The sequence below is a fragment of the Phytophthora cinnamomi genome, assembly GCF_018691715.1.
Source record: "Phytophthora cinnamomi strain GKB4 chromosome Unknown Contig125, whole genome shotgun sequence".
Lineage (NCBI taxonomy): Eukaryota > Oomycota > Peronosporomycetes > Peronosporales > Peronosporaceae > Phytophthora > Phytophthora cinnamomi.
Genome location: NW_027151058.1, coordinates 102,165 through 119,929, shown reverse-complemented (window position 1 = coordinate 119,929; position 17,765 = coordinate 102,165). Strand labels below are relative to the sequence as shown.

Here is a 17,765-nt window from a genome sequence, read left to right as displayed (position 1 = left end):
GCATAGTTGAAGCTCCATTCTAGGGTAAGCTTAGCAGGATTCTGCTGCTGGATCCTCAGCTCTTTTTGCGCTCCCAAATCACCCAGGCGGCGCGCTCTGCACGCTTTCGTTTCAGCTAAAATTCTACTCGTTCAAATCAAGGCTCGATTGTTCCGAATAATTTGTTCTGCAGCTACAGTGTACCCATGACTGATTTCGCACTTAACATGAAAGGCATCTTTGGCGTCAACCACATGAATTAGAGCCGAACCCAGATCGCCCGCTTGACACGCTTCCCCCTCCCTCTCCTACGGCGTACGCCGGGCAGCTATGGCGACGCCAGCTCGCGCGCGGCACGAGGCGTTCTGGACGCGCGTGTTCCTGTTCGGCGCGTCCTGCATCGCGGGGCTGATCATCGCGCGCCGCCGCAAGCTGCGCCGCTTCCACCTGCACATCCTGAACGCCAAGTCGGCCGACTGCGGCCGCCTCTTCGGGCTCGACATCGGCGGCACGCTGGCCAAGATGGTCTACTTCCAGTCGGCGGACGGCGCGGCGGCGGCCCAGCGCCGCCAGATGGAGCGCCAGCTCAACCGCTCCGATCCGCTGACGGCCAGCGAGCGGAGGCGCGTGGAGGGCAGTCTGCCGCTCATCGACGACTTCATCATGAGTCTGCACGCCACTGACGAGGCCCAGCGCGAGGAGCGGCTGCAGATGTTCGTGCCCGAGCTGGGCGGCACCATCCACTTCATCAAGTGCGTGCGAGTTGTAGAGCTGGTAGCTGCAGCCGGGTGAGCTGAGCTTTCTTGTCTGCCTGCCTGCTTCTTTGTTTTGCTGCAGCTTCCCGACGGCCAAGATGGACGAGGTCACGGACTTTGTGCGCCGCCGCTTCTTCCACCGATACATCAAGAAGATCGCGTGCACGGGCGGCGGTGCCTTCAAGGTGCGGCGCCGCGTGCGACTTGGGTGCTGCTTAGGACTGGTGCACTTACCTCCTTGTGTCGTGTTGCTGCAGTTTTCTTCGCTGTTCGACTCACGCCTGGGCATTGAGCTGGAGAAGGCGGACGAGATGGATGCAATTATTCAAGGACTCAACTTCGTGCTGCGGCACGCCCCCAACGAGTGCTACACCTTCGTGGACGTGGTCCCAGACACACATGGACTCGGGAGCGCAACGAAGAAAATGCTCCCGAAGCCGGACAAGCACGAGCTGTACCCATTCCTGCTCGTGAACATCGGCTCTGGTGTGAGTATTCTCAAGATCACCGGCGAAGCGCAGTACGAGCGCGTGTCAGGCACGAGTCTAGGTGGTGGCACCTTCCTGGGTCTGTGTCGTGCACTCTCCAAGCTGCGCACATTCGACGAGGCAATGGACGCTAGCGTTGAAGGCGACTCGAACGAGGTGGACATGACCGTAGGCGATATATACGGCACCTCCGGCTACGAGCAGTTCCAGCTCAAGCCAGATACCGTGGCCAGCAGCTTCGGTAAGGCTGGCGCTCGCCGCCCGCCTCACCCTCCGCGCGACGCCGATCTAGCGCGCTCGCTGCTGTTTATGATCACGCAGAACTTGGGTCAGCTGGCGTTCCTAAACGCTCGTCGCGTTGAGACTAAGCGGATCTACTTCTCTGGCAACTTCTTGCGTCGCAACGAGTTGGCGTGCAGGCAGTTGGCCTACGCCATCAGTTTCTGGTCGAAAGGAGAGATGCAAGCGCAGTTCTTCCACCACGAGGGCTTCTTTGGCGCGCTCGGGACGTTCTTGCAGCGCTTCAACTCGGTCGCCGAGTCGCCGGCAGTGAGCGAGACGGAGGCGGAGCAGGGCAACAGCAGCGAAGCAGAACTCGAGCAGAATAGCGGCAGCAAGGGTGGAGAAGATGCGCAAAAGAGCATCCGCGCTAGGCGGCAATAGAGCGAGAGTCTGCGACTTGCATCGCTGCGCCGCAGAGCGAGCGTCACCGTTTTTGAAAACAAAAGAGAGTTGCTGCCAGCGGTGTCCGCGGCTGGCGCTGCTGCCATCACTGCCTGCCGTGCTTTGCGATGAGTGTCATGCGTGGCGCTACGTAGGACGAGCGAGGAAGCGTATCTGAGTAAGCGCGGCCCGGTTCGTGTGGTCGTTCGGCGGCGGCGGCAACGGCACCGATTGCAGGCAGGTGGCTCCGGAAGACTCGCCCCGCGTGGAACGGACTGAGTGAGTGATCGAGCGGCCGGCGATCGCACTGGCGCACTGGATGGGATTGCTCGGTTCTCCATCGAGCGCCCAGCAGCTGGGAACCGCGACGGGAGCGGATGATCGCGGGCGCGGAGGTTGAAGTGTCACGACGCCGCGGTCGGTCGCCGTAAAGTAGTCCCGTCGTCGCCGCCGCTTGACATGCAAGTTGCAATCTGCAAGCGAGCGATGCATGCACGCGATGCGCGAGCCGAGACCGTCTCGCGCATGTGCAGTTGAATCAACTAGTTGATACATATACGTACACTCGGGAGCGACACCAGCGACACCAGCGATACCCCGGCTGAGAGCAGGCGGCGGCAGCAGCAAATTGCCGCCAGCAATACGAACTCTGTTCTATTCTACGGATATGCGATCGTGTCGCCAGGCTTCTTCGCAAAGAAACTCAAGTTGCACCAGACAGGCTTGCTCATGAAGGAACCAACAGAACCTCATGAAAAAAAACACAACTGCAAAATAACTGCAACCCCATCGAATAATAATGCCAAGATGCGAACGATCGTCGCTCGTGTTAAATAGGGAGACTGTTATACTGTCCTCGGCTACTGTACTGATGGTGGCGGCGGCGCTGCCTTGGGTCTGTCGCTGCTGCGTCTATCGGACAGGAGTTGGCGCGGCGATGCGCTGTGCAGGCGCTGTATTGCCGTTGCTGCTGCAGCTGCAATGTGCTTGCACCAGTTTGGTCGACTGCGGCTCGGCGTGGAAGCTCGCGGAGCCGTCGCTGGCAGCTAGCATACTTGCTTGATTGCTTGCATGTGTATGTGTGTGCGCCTGGAGTTCATTCATCTCACTTGACTGGTAGGAAGGAGACCGATCATGCCAGGAATTGGCGCAGGATCTGCAGCTCGTCCGCGGCCAGGTCGCCCGCAGGCGCCGCCCAGAACGCGATGGGCTCGACGCACAAGGCGCTGCTGCTCTGCTTGTCGTCGGTGCAGTCCAGGTCGAGCGCGCTGGCGATGCTGGCCACCACGTGGCTCTCCCACTTGCTGAGGTCGCCGCTGCTGGCGCGCTCCTCGGCGCGGGCCTTCTTCTTCGGCGAGATCACGCGCTCCTCGAGCGGCGAGCCGGCGGCGCCGACCACCTCGTCCAGCGACGTGGGGGACGCGGCCTCCGCGACTGAGGAGGAGACGTCGCTGAGCTTGCGCTTGCGCGGCGACAGCGCGGGGCGCTTCACTGACAGGGGCGACGCGGGGGCGGCGGCGACGCTACTGCTGCTGCTAGCTGCGGGCGAGGTCATACTGCTTGCTGGTCTCTGATTGAGCTTCTGAGTGGTTGCTGCTGTTGCTGCTGGCAACGGTGCGAATTGGAATGTGAGCTGCACTTTGCGGCCAGTTGCCGTGGTGGTGGTGCGTGTTTGGGTGTCGTCATGCTTGCTGGCGCGGTGGGTGCGGTGGCTCTTCTGGTCGCACGCGTCCAGATCCTGCTGCTGCGCTTCTGCTCTCTTCTTCAAAGCGACGTTGGACAAATCTGGCCTGGTGCTTTCGGGGGAACCAACTCCTCGCAGGCAGAGAAGGGCTCGGTGCGGGGCCGGGCAACGGCTGGCTGGCGTGGACGTGGGCGGGGTGGTGGTGGTGATGGCATGGGCGCCGGCTGTCGCACCAGGAGAGCTCGCTCGCTGAGCTGAAACGGGAGCGGGCGGGCTCAACTCAGACAGGCCTGGTGAAACGTGGCGCGCGGCGGATTGCGCTTATCAGTTTCGGCCGTTCCGGGTGTTTCTATTGTCGGCGCCCGGCTCTCGTCCGCGCGAGCGAGTGGATCCATTCCGAATCGAAGGCGCGCAGCCGGGCCGAAGCCCATCACTCGACGTGCGATCCGCCAGGTGCCACGCTCGCGAAGGGGTGCGCCTCGCGCGTGTGTCATCAAATGGAAGGCCGCCCTATCCCAGCAGATGAGGGGTTAACGCCGCCCGCAGCACATCTGCGAAAAAGGAAGGCCGGCCGTGGTGGCTTGCCTTGGCCGGCCAGCACAGCACAGCACACACCGACCGACCAGAACGTCGACGAATCTGCCCGTATTTTTGGGTGCGTGAGATATAACCCATGCAAAAAGTCGCGATCCCATGCAGGCTGGCCGGCAGGCAGGCAGCGCATCGAGCATCGCTCCTGCGAATCTCGGCTGCTGGCTGCCGGCAGCGACGATTTCCTGACTGACTGCTAGGGATCAGGCCAGGCGGACGACGACGGCGACGACAGGCAAAGGCGATCCTGTGGCTGCGCTGCGGCGCATCGCTGCGCGACCGGTGTTCTCACTCACTTCGGCCGCCCATCCCCTTGTCGCTCAGCCCTCAGGGCGTTTCACTCCCGGATACTCGCGACAGCAGGATAGGATCGCGGCCGCCGCACGAAGGACGCCGAAAGCACAACTGTTGCTGCTGCCGACACCATGCGATACGGCAAGCCTGGCACTGCTCGTACAGTAAGTAATACTCGCGCGCAACGGCCCGCCACCTCGCTCGCTTCTTGGCGCGCGCTGCCGCCAGCCGGCCAATTTTTTTAGCACACGATCTTACCCGCCACGCACGGTGCGGTCGCTTCAACCGTCTTGCTGCAACGGCGTAACGATGAGGCGCGCAGACGAGCCCACGCCCGAGACTCGACTAAGCCATGCGTGTCGAGCGACGGGGCGCCCCAGCGCAACCGTTTCTGGGCGGGTCAGCGAGCGAGTGTAGGTTGTATCGCAGCAGGCAAGCAGGATCGAAGGGTAAGTAGCCTGGCAGGCGCACAGCGTTACGGCATTCGCCCGCCGCACGAGCGCATGTCACCCCGCGTCGCAGCCTCCATGTACACCTTTAGGAGCGGCTATTTCCGCGCAGCAGCAGCAGTGTTGGCAGGACGCCTATCCTTCGAAGGGCCTCTCCATGCCAGGGAGAAGACCCACAGTGATGATTGAATGTGTAAGGGTTGACAACAGATTTGCAAGCGTGCGTAACGGGAAGTCACGCTGATGATGCTCGAGCTTCAAACGGACCGATGGATAGTCTATGTCGTGTCAGACGGGGCACTGACGCACTTTCTTCAATAGTAATCTGGCTTTGCAGTAATCAGGTCCCCTATCCCACTGTCATCGAATTCGATCTTCATATGGCACCTGCAGACGATGGAGTGCAAGGCTGTGGAGTCCACAGTGGATGGCAAGGTGTCGCCAAGTCTTTCACCGCATGGTTGCTAGCTGGGCCTCAGGTGAACTTTAAGCCGTTTCTGATGCCGTCGTTCCAGACCACTGGTGGCGCGCAAGTGCGAACTGTACCGGAGTGTCGACTGCAGCGCAGACATGGTCCGAGGCCTCAACGGTCATCGCCATTAAGACCTTCGAGATGTTGTTCCAGGTCTAACAGCAAGCGGTGCTCCCCACATCGTGAAGTGTTGCTGATCGACTACGGTAGGTAGGCGATTAGCATGTTTTCCTAGTTAATACGGAGGAAGGGAGAGCTTATCAGGAGGGCATTTCCTGGGCAGCAAAAGGGACCATACAATTTTGTTCTCTCCGATACGCAGATGCCTGAGAGCGACGCTGAGCCGCCCAGCACTGCCGTGCCGCGTCCTCGGTCCAGACTTATTTAAACGGCTACATCACGTCGTGGACGAACTGCTCGCTTCTCTGGCGAGGCTCAGCATCCGCGTCGCGAGCTTGTGAGCCGCTCGCGTCTGACTCGCCAGCTCTTGTGTCGCCTGTAGTCGGGCCCGCCACACGCTCTCGACCGACTGGAACCGCTGCAGAGAAGCTTTAGGCGATTCCTCCTCCGCCGCCTTATGTGTCCATTGCGCCAGACGCTCCGTGGTCGAGCGCACACTCTTGTTCAACGCCTCAAATTCGAGCCATGCGTCGTCCAGGGTATCGGTGGACCGAGCTCTTGAAGGCTGTCGAGCAAAGAGACCACTTGCGTCTTCGCTGTCCGTGTCCTCGCCCAAGTTGTTGTTGTTGTTGTTGCTACTGGCAACGGACTGCCGCTTCTCGAGCTCCTTCTCTCGTCTCGCAGCAGCACGCTCGCGAAGCAACACCGAAAGACTGTCCTCCTCCTGCGTTGCCGGCAGCCGCGATGGGCTCTTAGACAAGCCGATTGAGCTATTAGACGTCGACAACAGTGAGCTGCTGCTCGCGTTGCCAGCCAAACCACGCTTTGCTCGTGTCTGCTGCAGAGATTCTTCACTGGAGTACGCGCTGACCCCGGCGGCACGAAGCACCTTCTTCACCTTGGACTCCGTGCTTGCCACCAGTGACCTCACCAGTGCGTCCTGGGGGCGTTGCGACGACAATAACCCGCGTCGGGCTTCCGTGCGCCGGGTAAGATCCCACCACCTTCGCACCACAAGGTACACGACTGCCCCAGTCGGCATGGCCAGCGTTGCGGGAGTGGCCGTGGGCTCCACTTGGTGTGCTCGATAGATGGCGATGAACTCGCTGTGCCCTCTGGTGTCACTGAACGTGCCACCTCGATGGCCCAAGCTCACAGGAAGATGACACTTGCTACGAATCTGAGCTAGCAGCTTCGCGAACGGGGTGTCTCTCACCACGTCCGGCAGCACATGCAATGGCTGTAGAGCCGAGCTGCTTCCCGGTTGGTAAACGCGGAAGTGCAGCGTGAGGGTCTTGCCACGTCGAGACTGCAGTCGATATCGTGCGAGACACTCGATGGCAGTTTTGGAGATCTGAGTGCCCAGTGGCCCCATGTCGGGTAGTGATCCCATCTCAAGCACAATCGTTTTACCAGTGGAAACTCCGCAGAATACTTCAAGCAGTGGTCCCTGCATGTCCCCGAGCAACAACTCGGGTGGATGGCGGCGACGCTGCAGTACATCAACGTCTGCACGGGCACATACTTCGTTCAGCAGCTCACGTACGAGGGCGCTCAGAAGCATTGTGGCGTTATACGACAGGGTGAAGGCCGGGTGCACGCACTTGAGCACCATGGCAAAGTCCACCTCCGAGAACGGGTCATCCTCGCGCTTTTGCCACTCGGATCGCGTGCGTTCGTGACGGCGGATCAACTCCTCTTCCTCGGCTTTTTGCTGAGCATTTCGCCCACTTCGTCCGCTGCTTCCTTCCTCCTCGTGCTCATATCGAGGTGCTGCAGAGCCCTCAACCAGGTGTTTGGCTTCACGACTTGCAATGAGCTTCCGCTCGTAGAGCGCGCGAGATGTAGCGTCGTCCAGGAAGAACTCCAGCGCCATCCGAGCACTTTCCGCCCGTTGCAGCAACTCGGCCAGCTCTGGGTGGCTGCGCAGAGCCACCTGCAGATGGAACACGGTGATCTTGGTGTCCGGCGGCCCTGTTCGAGTCACTGGGGCCTCTGCGAGATGCTTGATGGCTATCGCGAAGAGCGCATTGCAAAAGCCCTCCACCGCCGCAGTGCAGAACACGGCCGCCTCGGGCTGGCATCAAGAAAGTCATGTTAGTGCATCACTTGCAAAACCAATTCCTGTACATGTAATGCTGCCATCGTACGTCTACGAGCAGCTCGAGTCCCTTGGATAGCGTGTCCCGGAGCGGCTGGAAGTCTAACGCAAGTCTTTTCCGCAGTGCCTGCTTCCGCCGCTCCAGGTCCGAACTTCCAGCAGGCATCCTGGTTACCGCATCACTTGGTCTCTCCACCGACGTGCATCCCTGCAAATAATAGCAAAAGGTAACGACCAACTCGCGACTAACTTAGACCTCCGGCTCGTCACGTGCATGGAGTCTTCCTCAACAACGGGAATACCAAACTCCGCAGGCACCTACTCCTACCAGCTCAAAGCATGGCTGATCATTCCTTCGTCCCCAGGCAACGACGACCGCTTACAGGATGCGCTTCGATCGTGCAGGTACCAGATATCTGTGGCCTGCGATACCTTAGTATCAATGCACAACACCGGCATCAAACGCACCTACCAGCAACAGCCCGAAGACCAGTACCCCACAGGAGAAGATGGCAAACACAATTTCGATTTCCACATGAGAACGTCCACCCATGCGAGCCCACACGGGCCGCTCTACCGATGGCCGCTCCTCCCCAGTCTCGATCTGCTTACCGGTCTCCGCTGGTCCTTCTCTAGTTCTCGTCGTAGTGGTACGGGTCAACGTCACCGTGCGGCGCCAAGACCTCCGAGGGCAGAGCCTCGCCCTCGGCCGGCACAAAGGTCGGGTACGGGAGCGGCGCCGCCGGCTTCTTCTTGCGCGCGTCCGTGACGCGCACGATGCCGCCGTTGTTGCCGGGCACGCTGCCCTTGACGTAGATGAGGTTGCGCTCCACGTCGATCTTGGCGATCCAGAGGTTGTCGCGCGTGACGCGGTTGCCGCCCATGCGGCCAGGCATCTTCTTGCCCTTGAAGACCTTGCCGGGGTCCTGGCACTGGCCCGTGGAGCCCATGTGGCGCTGCGTCTTGGAGTTACCGTGCGAGGCCGGCTGGCCCGCGAAGTTGTGCAGCTTCATGACGCCCTGGAAGCCCTTGCCCTTGCTGACGCCGCACACGTCCACGAACTGGCCGGCGTTGAAGTGCAGCGCCGAGAGCGTGGTGCCCAGCGGCAGCAGCGCGTCCTCGGACACGCGGAACTCCTGCAGCTGGCGCTTGGCCGCCACGCCCGCCTTGGCCAGGTGGCCCAGCACGGGCTTGCTCACGTTCTTGGGCTTGCGCAGGCCCACGCCGAGCTGCAGCGCGTTGAAGCCGTGGCGGTCCGCCGTCTTCACCTGCGTCACCTGGCACTCCTCCACCTGCAGCACCGTGCAGTTGTGGCGGTAGCCGAAGTGGTCCCACACGGGCATCATGCCGATCTTGACGGCCAGCAGGCCCGTGCGCTTCTTCTCGGGCGACCAGGCGGCGGCCTCCGCGCCGGCCACGGCCTCAGCAGCAGCGGCGGGGGCCGCGGCCGTCGACAGCGACGACGCGCGCGCCGACGTCTGGCGCAGCGCCCGGCCGGCGAGCGCGCTCGATCCGCGCCACAAGCTCATGCTAGTCGGTCCGATACTGCGAGGAAGACGAAGGGGCTCGCTCAATGCCAACGCCATGCTCGCAGCCACAGATGAAACGGTACCGCTTTTCAGGTACACGCTCCGCATTTTCCTCCAATCCGACCAAAACCCCGGCAAACTCGAAAAGTGATCCCATCTCAGCTTTATGAACCTGTCTATACTTGTGAAGCCAAGTATAGACAGGCTTCACAAGTTTAGACAGGTTCGTAAGTGTCCCGTCAAGCCCGCGGCGCAAAGCCCAAGAAGAGAGCCGCTCGCTGTGCTCGCGCCGGACCCCCAAGATCTCTGGCTGCGCGGGTCCGCGTGCATGCTGCCGGCGCCCATCGGACCCCCCTGCGTCTGCGCTCTCTGCCGGTGCCCAGTTCCCCCGCGACGCGCGTGCCGGAGCCTGTAAATCCCCTGCGCACAACACATCAGTATTGCGGATGCGGCCGCCCCACTGGCTGTTGGCGCTCGCGGCGCTGCTGCTGCTGGGCGCGCGCTACTCGTGGGCGGCGCTGCTGCTGCTGCGCGCCGCGTGGTGGACGGCCACGAGGCTGCTGCAGCTCGGCGTGCTGCTCGTGGGCAGCGGCAGCTTCTGGTGGGTGCTGCGCTCGTACCAACTGCAGAAGGAGCAGGAGCTGCTGGATCAGGCGCTGCTCAAGTTCAAGTACTACAGCCGCTACCGCAGCCGCGTGGGCAGCGGCACCCACGGCGGCGCTGCTGGGCCGCTCGGCGGTGGCCCGCGCAGCAGCGGCAGCGCGGGGGGCGACTACGCGCTGTCGCCGCCGGCCTCGGGCGGCTGCATGACCGACGCCGGCTTCCAGCTGAGGGTGCTCAAGCGCCTGCCCATCGTGGCGCACCTGCGCACGTCCTGGAGCCTGCCGCCCGAGATCTGCGACGAGATCGCGGCGCTGGTGCAGCTCATCGTGAAGGACTACGTCAACTTCTGGTTCCAGGCCATCTCCCCCAACGAGGAGTTCCCGAACGACGTCAAGTTCCTGCTCGCAGACCTGCTGGGCGCCGTGGCGTCACGCGTACTGGAGATCGACCCGTCGCAGGCCCTCACGATGGTGGCCAAGAGCCTGGAGCTGCTCAGGCTGCACCTGGGGTGGTTCCGAGAGGCCTACGCGCAGCTGGCGGACGAGTACCCGAGCGTGTTCGAAGGCGACGACAATGAGTCCAATCTGCTCAAGCGACAGGAGTACGTCACCGCGTTTGTGCAGAGGTCGCCGTTTGTTCATCCTGGCTGCGTGGGCACTGGGGCTTCGTCGTCCTCACAGGCGACCGTTAATTCGCCGACATGTTCAGGTAGCAGTTCTGGTAAGAAGAATGCAGGTGAAAACGCGGAGGCGGCGTACCTCCGCCATGTAGCGGCGCAGCTGCTGACTCAGTTGCGGCCTCAATTCGGTCAGCAGCACGACACGAACGTGTTCGTATCTATCGCTATGAATTTACTGCGTGAAATAGTGGCGTTCAAGGTCCTCAAGCCCCTGTCAGAGTACTCGCAGCCGCGCTACGCCAACGAAGTCTTGCTGGCTTGTCTTCAAGCATTTGTCGACGATAAAGAAGATACGGGACCGATGTCGCCCACGATGTCGGGGTCAAACGGAGTTGCGATGATGCCGAGCTTGACGCTGAACAAATTCCGGACGACATCCAGTTTCCTGTACAAAGCAAGCAGACGTAGCGGCGAACAGGCTGAAGCAGCGTTCCAAGCTGTAATTGAGGCAGTAGCGAGTGGTGTATCCTCAGCTGCAGCAGGCGCAGCCGAAATGGTATTTGAAGGAGATGACTGGGCCGACTCAAGTAATCCATTTGCGTTTGGTAGCGCTGTATTTGCAGCTGGCTCAGGCGGATCTACTGGCGAAAAGAAAGCGATGCCGTCAATCTTTGCAATGGATGATCGTCTTAACGTGGCCAAGGCGGCAAAAATGATGAATCCTCGCGGATTGATTCCAGGCGGGCTACTGTCGCACAAAATGACTGGCGATCGAATCAGCGTACACATGGATGACCTGAAGAATGCCAAGGCTAACATCGGCACCAGTTTAAACACGTCTATAGGCAAGGTAAAGAGGCGCTTCCGGATGGAGCCTATGTCAGCGCCTCCTCTCAGTGCCGGTGCGGGGGCAGCAGCCCGAATGATTCGCAAGCCTGGACAGCTACTGCAAAAGGCGTGGAAGCGAGGAGAGTCTGGTGCCAGTTCTCCAACTTCTTCGTTCGATGACGGTGCAGTTACGCCTACCGGTGAAAACCGAGGTCGTAGTAATGCACATACAATGGGCTCGTTGAACCCGCTATTAAGCCCTATGAGTGACGAAGAGGAAGAGACAACTTCGAGAACGGCAAGCGGGTCTATAAAGATGGCGGTGGTGCGGGACCGTGTTGTTGTGCACATGGAGAAGGCGGTGGCAAGGTACGTAAAATTGTATGATGATTGTCCTGAGATGCGGAATTCAGCGCGATCGCGTGAGTTGTACGAGCTACTTTCAGCGATGGAAGACGTTTTCATGCTGGGTTTTCGCAACCGTGAGTCAAAGGCGCCGGCTTCAGAAGAAGACTTCGAGCGCAAAGAGCCTTCAACTCCTCCGTTATCCCCAACTACCAAGCGGCGCTCTTCTGTACCAATGCCAAAACTTGGTTTGGGTTCTCCGCGTCGTGACAGCATGGATACCGACCGCGGAGGTGACTCGGATGGAGACGATGACGACAACCAATATTACTGGGAATATCTTTCACGAGATAGACCAGGAGCGGAATTGTATAACGCTCACTGGAGGTTCGTTGCGTCTCACTGTCCACATTGCAGCCCGAGTGAGTCGCATGTTTCGACACGGGGTGTTCAATGGATATTGATCGCTCTCGAGAAGGGATTACTAGGGGCCTTCTGTACGGAGCTTTATGCACACAGCGACATCACGGAGTCGTTCTACGAGAATTTTTGCCTTTTGAACGACAGCGCACTAATGGAATCCGTGCTGGTGACTCTGTCGCAGCTTGATAAAGTCAAGATTTGTCTTGACGTTCCTACTCTCCTCGGTAGACAGACTGAGATCGATCAAGAACTTAGAGTATCTCCCTCGAACCAGTGGCGAGCTCGAGGGGCGACTTCTCCCAGTGCTTCAGTCCGAGTATTGGAACGAGTATGGGAGACGGAGCGCTATGTCCCTACGAAAGGATGGGTGAAAGCTACAGATAAACGATGGCAGGAGCTCCCGTCGTCCGAGTGGATTTGGGAAGACGATTGGGTACTTGAGAATGCAGGTAACGATGCAGGGGAGTCGTCTGACAGTGAAGCGCCGAACTCGACGTGGGAATACGCTAAAACCTTTGAAGACAATTTCCACGAGAAGGAGAAGAAGTTTGATTCCGTTCGGCGGCGGCAATGGGTCCGTCGGCGATGCCAGCTTCCCCCAGTCTTGGCACTTCCAACTCCGCCTGTGTCTCCTAATGGCTTTGGTGTATCGACGGTTCCCAATGGGCTGGGCAGAGCAAGAAAGCTGAAACAGCGGTTTAACGCTTTGAAACGAGATAAGAAGAACGAAAAGGGAATCACAACAGCGAAGTCGTTGTTGAGAAGAAGATCGAAGAGCTTCGACAAAGATATGCCGGACAGTCCCATCAGGGAATCAACGCTAAGAATGCTTGAGTCAGACGATTTACAGCAGACGTCAAGAACCGCTTCGGCTTTTATGAAGGCTCGCGCATCTATTCCATCCCTGCGGCGCGGAATTTCTAACAAGAGCACGAAGTCCACTGCTACAGATTCTGGGCTATCTACAAAAACTTCCGTGGACGATGATCAAGCGGCTTTGTATGAAAACGATGATGACGATGAAGAAAATTTGTGCTTCCGCTGTTTGAAAGCATTGCCAGCGTCAAAATCAGGGGTGGGAACTTGCCATAGTTGTCATCAGCGCGTATGCGTTTCGTGCCTGGACTTTTACGCGTTCATGGTGTATCCACCACCGCTCGAGTCGTCCAAGAAAGCGCACGTGTGTGGAAATTGTTACGATCGTCTTGTGAGCAAGTACAAGCTGCGTATAGAAGCTCACGTCGGCAAGTATTTGGTCAAGGAACGCGAGCGCGAAATGTCCGATTTATTCAGCTCCAGTCCGTCTGGCAGCTCTGCTAACGGCAATAGTGCCAACAGCAGCCCCAACCATTTAGCTTCTCCTACCGGCACGAGTAACGGCAGCAACTCGGGTGATCCCGCATCTCCAGGGCAGCCGGCGAGCCCGTTAAGCCCCACCATTATCCGCGCCGGAAGCACCAAGTTCGAAGTCACAGTCAAGGTGAAGGACGACAGCGCCTACGCGTGGAGTGTTATCAAGACCTTCCACGACTTCGAAGCGTTGGAGAAGCAGCTCGCTGACAAGCTCAAGAAGCAAGAGAAGAAGTGCGGAGTGGGGTGCCAGGCGTGCCATTTGCGTGGTGTTGACTACATGGAGATGAATTCCATCAAGCCATCGCTGAAGACGGTAGCGGCGGCTACGTTAACGTACGAGAAGCGGCTGTACGTTCTGGAGCAGTTCCTGCAACAGTTGCTGGCGTGCGATACATTGTGCCAGAGCTCGGTCGTGCAGAAGTTTCTGTTGCTCGCGAACGCGTACGGCACGCCTCTCACCGCAGGCAGCACGTCGTTGTCCGGATGGGAAGGAAGCGATAATCCGACCTCTCCGTCTGCAGCAAATTCCGGTGGAGGTGTGCTGGGCGGTGTAGCTGGAGGGGGCGTTGGAGTGAATGGCACTGGCGGGATGCTGGTGGAGAACGGCAAGTGGAAGAAGGGACGGTGGATCGCGCCGGACGCCAACTCGAAGGAGACGAAGATGCGAGTCTTGCAAAAGATCGAGGTGAGCTTGTTCGCGGTGCTAGGCGAGGTGTTCGAGTTCGACGGCATCGGCATGGTGCGCCGCCAGATTTTCTCGATGACGCGGTCTTTCATCAAGGCCTTCCTGGGCGCCTCGCACTTCCGCATGCTGGAGCGGCAGTTCCTCTCCTTCACGGACCCGAAGAAGCTCTCCGGCTGGATCGGAGACCTGCGGATATACATTTTCCCCGACCCGAGCGAAGCCAACGTGCCTCCGCCGCCCGCGCCCGACATGCAAGTGCTACGCAAGGAGTGCCTGGAGGCCATCCTCGCCAGCTTCCCGTCGAAGGCGGTCTCGCTCTTCGGCGACACGGCGTGCTCGAACGCCGCGCTCAAGCTGCACGAGTTCTTGCAGCACGAGGTGTTCGTCAAGAACCTGCTCTTCAGTATCGCGGACGAGCTCCTGCTGCACCTGTTCCCGGAGTCCAGCACGTTCAAGGGCAAGAAGGCGCCAGGAGGGACGCCGGCGGCCCCGAGCCCCGCGTCTCCCTCTGTGATCGAGGTGGCCACCACCATCGCGCTGGAAGCCGTCGCCGCGTCGATAGACGATGACGCGGCGGCAGGCTTGGTCACGCCGCCCCTGTCCCCAGTCCCAGCAGTAGCAGCAACAGCAACAGCAACAGCAACAGCAACAGCAACAGCAACAGCAACAGCAACAGCAACAGCAACAGCAGCAGAGAGGAAGCCCAAGGCCGTCATCTAGAAGAGTAGAGAGTTCACATAAAGGGAATAAAATGTGGCCAGGAGCTACTTGTAGTCCGTTAGGACGCGTGCGGGACGACCGCCGCGGCCGTGGGGCGCTTGCGCCGAGTACCGCCCTCCTCCTGCTCCTTGATGGAGCGCTCCAGCGCCGCCAGCTTCTGCGCCACGCGGCTCTTCTTCTTGGTGCGCGCGTGCTGGTTGATCTCCTTGAGCCGCTCCTTGCCGTGCGCCTTGACGTCGCTCAGCGCCAGCGTCGTGCCCGCCTGCAGCACGCGGCTGGCCATGATGTTCTCCAGGTTCTGGTTGATGAAGCCCGTCACGGCCTTGCTGCCGTTGTTCTTCATGCCGCTGCAGCCGCGCCGGATCTCCGTCGTCGGGTCTGGCCGAGCAGTATCGGAGAGAGAGAGAGAGAGAGCGTTAGAGGTGTGGCAACTAACTGCACGTGGTTTGCAGGACAGATAGAGACTGCGGCCACGTACTGCCTTTCTTGGTGAACTTGGCGGCCGACTTCTTGTGCGAGTAGCTGACGGCCTTCTTGGAGGGCTTGGAGCCCGCGTTCTTGACGCCCTTCTTGCCCTTCTTCAGGTAGCCGCTGCCTTGCGCCATCGTCCTACGAGTTGCTGCGAGCTGGTGCTGGTGCTGTTTATTGCCTCTGACTGCGGCTGGCTGCCAGTCACTTTTCCCACAGTATGTTGTGTGAAAAATGGGACACTTCTTGGGACAGCAATTGTTGAAGTGAAGAACAACTTTTTGAAAGGCAAGTGGATGGCAACAACCTCCCCATTCATTACCGGTATATTGTGTTGCATTTGCAGCGAGTTAACACTCGGAGTCCGTCTCCCCCTCGTACACGGAGCGCGAGCGTTTGTTCGAGCGCCGCGAGCGCTCGCCCGTGAGGCCGCGCAGCTGGTCGCTCAGCTCGGCGTAAACGAGCGCCTGGGCCCACATGAGGTGCACCTGCGTCGCGAGGCGGGCTGCCAGGCCGTCGATGAAGCGCTGGTTCCGGGCGTGCTCGGCTTCGATGGAGCGGTGCGCCTGCTCCAGCTCTGCAAGGGCCTGCTCCGCCTCGCGGAGGAACTGCAGCTGCTGCTCGCGCCCGGGAATCGCCGGCGCTGCGGAGGCCTGTTCGGCGGACAGGATGCCACGGACGTGGGCCGTCACGCGGCGCAGATGCCCGATGCGGATGGCGAGAAATTGCGCCGCGTTGCCCCCTGCGTTCATGGCCGCGGACTTGGATCTACGGTGGTGACTGGGGACGGAGAGCGAGCTGCGGATCTGGCGGCGTGGAGAGCAATGCTGCCGTTTGGGTCGAGAGGCAACCTTGCTGCCTACTTTCTCGAGGTATTTACCAAGTTGTTGCTCTTGGTACAATTGACAGGCATTGGTTTTGGGTTGCAGTGTTGAAGGCTTGAATTGCACCATGACAGCAACAATTTGGAGCTTAGGTCGACGGGTACCTACACCGTTGTTTTAGACTGACGCTGCTACAACAATGCGGTCTGGACCGAGGTCCCTACCACACTCAAGCAAGGCATTGGGCGTTGTCCTCACCCTGCCACCGAGCACCAACCTGATCTCGCGACTCGCAGCCTGCGACGGTCTCCGTTGGGCTGATCCGATGACAGCAGCACGCTGTCGCGGGCTGGTCCAACGAACAGCGCAGTGCGTAATATTTCGGAGCGAGTTGCCAGCTGCAGCAGTAAGGGACTCCGTCGTTAGGCCTGTGCGGACAGCGGTCCCACCGAAACCAAAGGGCGCTGGAAGTGATGCGGGTCAACCGCTGATACATCGTGGAACTCACTGCTGAGTCTCTGCAGAGAGCCCTCCGTCGTCGCATTGTGGCCACGCTTCTGTGCGCCGGTCGCCTCATCGTCGGGGTTTGCACACGTTGAAGCTTTGCGATTTGAGACCGCGCACTGCCAGCAGAGGAGCAACATGGCGTGGTGCGGCCGATCCCGCGCGCGCGAAGTCGCCGCGCTCCATGCACGACTGTCGCGAGTGGCTCTGTTGGGCCGTGGTTGCAGCCCCTGCCAAACAGCAAAACCCTCGCAGAAAGCGGGGCCGACACACCGAGGCGCATACACCTGCGTGCGATACCTTTGACTCACATCCATGACAGCACCGCCTTACTCAGTTGAGCGCAAGCGGCTGGCGGCTGTCCACCGAGCCAGACGCCACGCAGGACGCGAAATACATGTTTCGATGGCCATCAACGTGATCAAACATGGGTGCAGCGAGCCATCGTTTGGCGTTATGGGCGCCACATGACAGAATCCGCTTAATCCTTCATCGCGTCTGCGGAGATTAAAGCAGGCTGTCCACGGCCTCCGTTCCGCCCCCGCCACATCCTGGCGACGCTGGTACATGTATCGGCGGCGTCGGCGCAGCCACAGCCGATGGCCGCGTTCTCCGGCGACACAGGCGAACACCAGAGGCCCATGTGCGTCCGGGGCGCGGCAGTAATGGCCGCGGCAGCCACAGAGGTTGCACCCACGGCTCAGCACCTCAACTGGCCGGGCAAAGACGAGGGAGGAAGGGAGGAAGCTACTGCCTCCTGCTGCTTGCAGTGCCGAGTATATCGGACACAGTACTCGGCTGGCAGATTGCTCGCCGTCGCTGCCGCCCATGTTTCTCTCGCAGCGATCGACCATCGGCGGCGCGTGCGTTGCCCGTGTCAGCAGCGCATTGACACCCGACGCAAAGCTGGTAGAGGGCGCGTCGCCGCATTGCGCCGGGAAGCGGTGGCACTCCTCAAGGTGCCCTGCAGCGTGAGACTTTGGGCTCTCGGCGCAGAGCGACTCCAACATATCTCACAATGTAATGCGAGCACGGCGAGCGAATCTCGCCCTTTGTCGTCAGCGGATGCACTAGGATCGCCTTTTGAGTCGCACTCGCGTTCGTGACGAAGAAGGAAAGGAAAAAAAGTCTCTATCGTCGACAGCGATGCTTGCAGCACCAGCCCGCGCTCCAGCTCGGCAGCACTCCGATCCTCCGTTCGACCTCCGTCTCAGCTATGACAGGGTTGCAGCGTGGCGTACACACACGCGTAGAGGCCGGAGATCAGC

General features: G+C 60.1%; 7 protein-coding genes across 7 annotated transcripts; 2 read left to right on the top strand and 5 right to left on the bottom strand.

The window, feature by feature from the left end:
* Positions 1 to 309: 309 nt before the first annotated feature.
* IUM83_18045 (pantothenate kinase) lies at positions 310 to 1,885 on the top strand (the record flags this gene model as incomplete). The annotated part of the gene is made up of 3 exons (XM_067943024.1): positions 310 to 731; positions 817 to 919; positions 992 to 1,885. The coding sequence occupies 3 exons, from the start codon at positions 310 to 312 to the stop codon at positions 1,883 to 1,885; spliced, it is 1,419 nt and encodes a 472-aa protein (XP_067780742.1).
* Positions 1,886 to 3,017: 1,132 nt separating this feature from the next.
* Positions 3,018 to 3,440, bottom strand: IUM83_18044 (uncharacterized protein; the record flags this gene model as incomplete). The annotated part of the gene is made up of 1 exon (XM_067943023.1): positions 3,018 to 3,440. One exon carries the CDS (start codon positions 3,438 to 3,440, stop codon positions 3,018 to 3,020), a length of 423 nt encoding a protein of 140 aa, XP_067780743.1.
* Positions 3,441 to 5,772: 2,332 nt separating this feature from the next.
* IUM83_18043 (uncharacterized protein) lies at positions 5,773 to 7,927 on the bottom strand (the record flags this gene model as incomplete). The annotated part of the gene is made up of 3 exons (XM_067943022.1): positions 5,773 to 7,572; positions 7,646 to 7,804; positions 7,925 to 7,927. The coding sequence occupies 3 exons, from the start codon at positions 7,925 to 7,927 to the stop codon at positions 5,773 to 5,775; spliced, it is 1,962 nt and encodes a 653-aa protein (XP_067780744.1).
* A 301-nt stretch (positions 7,928 to 8,228) lies between these two features.
* On the bottom strand, positions 8,229 to 9,125 carry IUM83_18042 (50S ribosomal protein L3; the record flags this gene model as incomplete). The annotated part of the gene is made up of 1 exon (XM_067943021.1): positions 8,229 to 9,125. One exon carries the CDS (start codon positions 9,123 to 9,125, stop codon positions 8,229 to 8,231), a length of 897 nt encoding a protein of 298 aa, XP_067780745.1.
* Positions 9,126 to 9,571: 446 nt separating this feature from the next.
* IUM83_18041 (tectonin beta-propeller repeat-containing) lies at positions 9,572 to 14,701 on the top strand (the record flags this gene model as incomplete). Its single annotated transcript, XM_067943020.1, has 2 exons — positions 9,572 to 10,903; positions 13,046 to 14,701. The coding sequence occupies 2 exons, from the start codon at positions 9,572 to 9,574 to the stop codon at positions 14,699 to 14,701; spliced, it is 2,988 nt and encodes a 995-aa protein (XP_067780823.1).
* Positions 14,702 to 14,759: 58 nt separating this feature from the next.
* Positions 14,760 to 15,306, bottom strand: IUM83_18040 (uncharacterized protein; the record flags this gene model as incomplete). The annotated part of the gene is made up of 2 exons (XM_067943019.1): positions 14,760 to 15,079; positions 15,180 to 15,306. 2 exons carry the CDS (start codon positions 15,304 to 15,306, stop codon positions 14,760 to 14,762), a joined length of 447 nt encoding a protein of 148 aa, XP_067780746.1.
* A 213-nt stretch (positions 15,307 to 15,519) lies between these two features.
* On the bottom strand, positions 15,520 to 15,921 carry IUM83_18039 (uncharacterized protein; the record flags this gene model as incomplete). The annotated part of the gene is made up of 1 exon (XM_067943018.1): positions 15,520 to 15,921. The coding sequence occupies one exon, from the start codon at positions 15,919 to 15,921 to the stop codon at positions 15,520 to 15,522; it is 402 nt and encodes a 133-aa protein (XP_067780784.1).
* Positions 15,922 to 17,765: the final 1,844 nt, after the last annotated feature.